The sequence below is a fragment of the Anarrhichthys ocellatus genome, unplaced genomic scaffold, assembly GCF_004355925.1.
Source record: "Anarrhichthys ocellatus isolate YVR2014 unplaced genomic scaffold, GSC_Weel_1.0 scaffold1335, whole genome shotgun sequence".
Classification (NCBI taxonomy): Eukaryota; Metazoa; Chordata; class Actinopteri; order Perciformes; family Anarhichadidae; genus Anarrhichthys; species Anarrhichthys ocellatus.
The window spans coordinates 1,141-5,511 of record NW_022281309.1 but is presented as its reverse complement, the minus strand read 5'-3'; the positions used below and the strand labels follow the sequence as shown (position 1 = coordinate 5,511).

At 43.8% G+C, this 4,371-nt stretch overlaps 1 protein-coding gene across 2 annotated transcripts in view; it reads right to left on the bottom strand.

The window, feature by feature from the left end:
* Positions 1 to 1,519: 1,519 nt before the first annotated feature.
* The window catches only part of LOC116377503 (putative monooxygenase p33MONOX), a 3,986-nt gene continuing 1,134 nt past the window's right edge, over positions 1,520 to 4,371 (bottom strand). The window contains exons 4-5 of one of the 2 annotated variants that reach the window (XM_031839147.1): positions 4,165 to 4,322; positions 1,520 to 3,766 (exon numbers count right to left, since the gene is read on the bottom strand). In XM_031839147.1, coding sequence (XP_031695007.1) covers positions 3,552 to 3,766; positions 4,165 to 4,322 — 373 coding nt within the window. In that variant the 3' untranslated portion in view covers positions 1,520 to 3,551. The remainder of the gene's footprint in view (positions 3,767 to 4,164; positions 4,323 to 4,371) is intronic. The other variant, XM_031839148.1, reaches the window with a different exon arrangement.

Sequence of the window (4,371 nt, the reverse complement as noted above, 5' to 3'; positions counted from 1 at the left end):
ACAAACCTAATTCTAAACTGTTCCTGAACAACCGAGATCTGGAAGAGGAAGGAAAACAAAGGCCTTGTCCAGACTTTTCAAGATGTTAGAACTGCTGTACTTAACATCTGATCTCAGATGAGGTTTACGGACTATTCCAGTTGCTGCGACTGGAGTACATGATGCCAGAATTCAAGCTCAGAGTCCATCATTCCGTCCTTTGTGTCCACATAACACAGGGAGCACTAATGCGGGTCTTTGCCATCAGTTTCGTTGTTCAGGAGAATTCGCTGCCTCTCACCTTCCCCACTCCAGTTTTTTTGACAATCTTATTTGGTAACGCTCAGACTCTCTCAGACTCGTCTCCAACATACTTAACCAAACATTGACGTTGGTATCGTCTTGGACAGTTGACGAGGTCAAGAAGCTTGAACTAGACAATCTGTTGTGACGGAAAAAAGCAGGGATAACGTTCAGACACAAGGGTTTCAATCTCTGAAGTTGTGTTGTCAGCGATAGGCTTTAGAGAACTTAACGTTACTGTGAACTTTTAGCTGGTCCTGAACCAGTCTCCGTTTAGTCCTGATCCTCTATCAGACCTCCATCAGTAAAGAGACCATCAGAGAGAAGATGGTCTGTTTCTATAGAGTTATTCTTAATGCTCGTCATCGGAGCCACCGGGTCGGATTCTGGTGAAACCAGATGAACTCATGCAGGTTCACCAGAAACTCCTTCAGCTCAGACTCCAGCAGAGACCGGTCCACCGTGGACAGACCCAGATCCGGAGGGAGGAGAGCTCAGCTCCCGGCAGCAGCAGCAGCGCCTCCTCCTCCTCTCTGGGAGTCAACACCGACACCACGCTGCTGGAGACCCAGGACGTATTGCTGGACCCGCTGGAGGGAAGGAAGGCACGGGAGAACCAGAACCAGGACTGAGAGGAGCAGACTGTCAGACCCTGCTGCAGTAAAATGGTTTTCTAAAGGGACTCTGGTGCCCGGAGACACTACCACTTTACTCCACAGGGACCAACAGAACCAACACTAAATTAAAAGTAGACACTTGTCTTTTTAACGTATTTAAAATACAAACTTTTCATTTCCTGCAAGTGATCCAAGTGTTATCTCCTAAGTGGTCCGCTAATATACGCTGGAGCGATCTGGTCTACTTAAAGACGCAGATCTGTGAATCAACCGGCTACACAGTTATTCACTATAATAATAATAAAACGACGGGATGCTGTTTCTAAATGACTTGTCTTCAGGAACTCGACTGACTGCACTGCAGCAGATGGTGGAGATGTTTTAGTTTTTACAGTTTGAGTGCGGTTCACTCTGCATGAAACACTTCTGACACTTTACAAGGAAAATAAACTCAGTTACACACAAACAGTTCCTCGTGTGTTGAACCTGTTTGTTTCTGTATTCACTGGTGAACTGAGGCTGAAATAAATGACTACAGATCCACAGTGAATATTTAAATGGGAATAAACAGTTCCGAGTGGAGACATTGTGCAAAACAGGTTGAAATAAAACACTCTTTGTTTTTCTGATGACAACGTAACATTTATTGTGAAATTTCAAAGTGTACAGAGACTGTATAAACCAAGGACAAGGTCTCTTTGCCATCAACTGGAAAAATATTAACCAGACGAACAGAAAACGTCACAACCGTACAGATTCAGATGTGATTCTTCAGTCAGGGAGAGATTTAAAGGGGAGTGTCACACTTTAAACACAGCGAACATAAACTTTAACAGAGAGGAAACAGTCATATTTTAATATTTACAGCTGCTGAGGGTTCAGGAATGTTCAACACAACATCTGTCAGCAGAGGTTTACTTCAAACTGCTCAGTCATATTGAGCAAATAATCAAATCAGAGTGAAACAACAATCAGCCGGGTGCTTCATTTACTTTGACGGGTGGAAATCATTGAGCGCTACGAAGATTCATTTCATCTCGCAGAACCCTCGTTAGCATTCAGCTAGCGCTGCAGAAATGTCAGTTTTCTCAACGTTTCCTTTGCACAGAGAAAAAAAATACTCTTTCACTTTGTGACACAAGGCTTCTGCAGGATGCAGCACAGTTTTATCTCTTCAGTCGATTTGCACCCAAACTCATGTGGAGCCCTTCATCATTGACCGTCAGACCGGTAGAAAACAGAGGTCACACGTTGACGGCGCTCGCACACTGAAAACAGTCTTTAAACCTTCTTCTTCTTTTGAGTTCTTGCCTCCTTCGATTGAAACCAGCAATCACAAAACAAATTAATCTGTTGCTACAGCGGAATATAAAAAAAACAAAAACCTATAAATTCAAACATCTGTAACACAAAACAATAAGTGGAACGTTTCAGTGAGCAGGATTTCCTGAGACAATCTTTTCTTTGTTCTCTTGGTTTGATTTGTTAAACTACACTTAAGGAATGTGTTTTATTCCGCCCTGCTTATTGAAATGTCCCTTTAAGAAGACAGACTATCAACACAGTAGCTTTTCTCACATTGACTTGCATCCTGGAGGAATGTGTAACACGAGAGGCTAATCGAGCATGTTTAGGAGGAATAAAGTGCTTTTTTTTTTTTTTTTTTAAAACAGAGGATCATTTTAAACAAGGACCACCGTCATCTTCACTACATACGAGGATCAGCCACTGCCAGCATGCTGCAGCTGTAACAGTAACAAGACCGAGGGTCAAGGGAAAGTAGGATTCTTCTTTTTGCAGCCAAGTAACACAGTAAACGCCTCAAAGATGGAGATGGGAAGTTGTTAAAAACGTAGCATGTTGTAACGACAGCGCAACATGCAGAATGGACGAGGACTTTGTTGAGTTTTTTCCTGCTAAATACGTTTATTTACAACTTGTTTTGTCAGATTTCCTTTAGGTAACGTCGCCAACATCCCAGATAACAGTCGCCAAGTTTCCATTTCAGTCAAGAAAACGTTTGAAATGTCACGAGAAACAAAACCGCATTTCTATCAACTGGTCTGGAGCGAATACACTCGGCCACAGAGCTGAAATTCAAGATTATTTGGTGAATAAAAGGAAACAAAGCCCACGATGACGTCTTCAAATGTCACAACTCAAAAGGTATTCAGTAACCAGAAAACATCCACATTTAACCCTCTTTAAAAAAATATACTCAAACCAATGAATTGATGATCAAAAGAGTTGCAGATTGATTTAATAGTTGACGACTAATCTGTAATCCGCCAGAAAACAGAGTAGAAGAAGAAGTAGAGCTTTGAGTCGTCTTGGCCGACCAATCAGAGAAAGTCTTCAGGAATTTGTTTCAAATTGTTGTAATTGTGAGTTAAACGTTCGAGACGTCACAATTTATTTGTGAAAAACGTTTCAAAAAGCACCTCGAGCGAACGTTAAAGACGTTTCTTTTCTAACGCGATGTTCAAAACGCGTCGATGGAAACACGGCGAGCGATTACCTCGTGGAGCACAATGTTATTATTCGCCAACAGGAAGGACGTACAAAACTACGAAAATGATACCCAAGTTGTAATAAAGCAGAGTTGACGACATGATTACATTTCATGGGACCTTTGATGAGACGTGCGATGTCTCAGAAGCCGGAGGGCGTGAGGACGTTCATGTCTCTGGGCTTCAGCTTGTGAGGTCGCGCTCCCTGCCGGCGAGCCTCCACGGTGGGGATCTCCATCTTGGGAGGGTTCACCTGCTGAGCGGCGGTGCTGTCGGCGAGCCGCGTGGCCGACGACTTCATCACCTCCATGGGCGTCGGCTTATGGGCGCCGCGGTACGCCTGCAGCGCAAAGCCTGCTAGGAAAAAAAAAAAAGAAGAGATTAATGAAAATAATTCAAAATAGTATTACTGACATCAAAAATTATTATTAGTTATTATAAACGTTCCACTAGTCTGAAAGACGTGTCCCGTCTGAAATGACTTACCTAAAGTCATGTTGTAACAAAGACTTTGATAGTTTCCAGACTGAATCGTCCCTCGTGTGAGAAGAGGAATGTTGTTTCTCAGCGAACAAACCGACACTAAAGTTTGCTTTTAAAGCTCCGTGTTTACTGTCGGTCCTAAGTTCATGTGTTCACCCATTAACCAAAATTCTGGACGTTTCCTTTTAATGTTTTTTCCAGAACAAAGAGAGGGGACGTCTCTAAACTCTGAGTACAGATTGAGAGTCCCACAGCGGGGCGGTGCTGGTTACCTGAGGCCGTGGGGTCTGATCCCAGGTCAGAGGTCGACTTGTGGACGAGAGGTCGCGGTCCGAACACGCTCCACCGCTCCACCGCCGACTCAGAGCCACCGAGGTCCACACTGCTGTTAGTGGAGCTCACCTCTGAGCTGGTGCTGCCGAACCAGCCCCTACACACACACACACACACACACACACACACACACACACACACACACA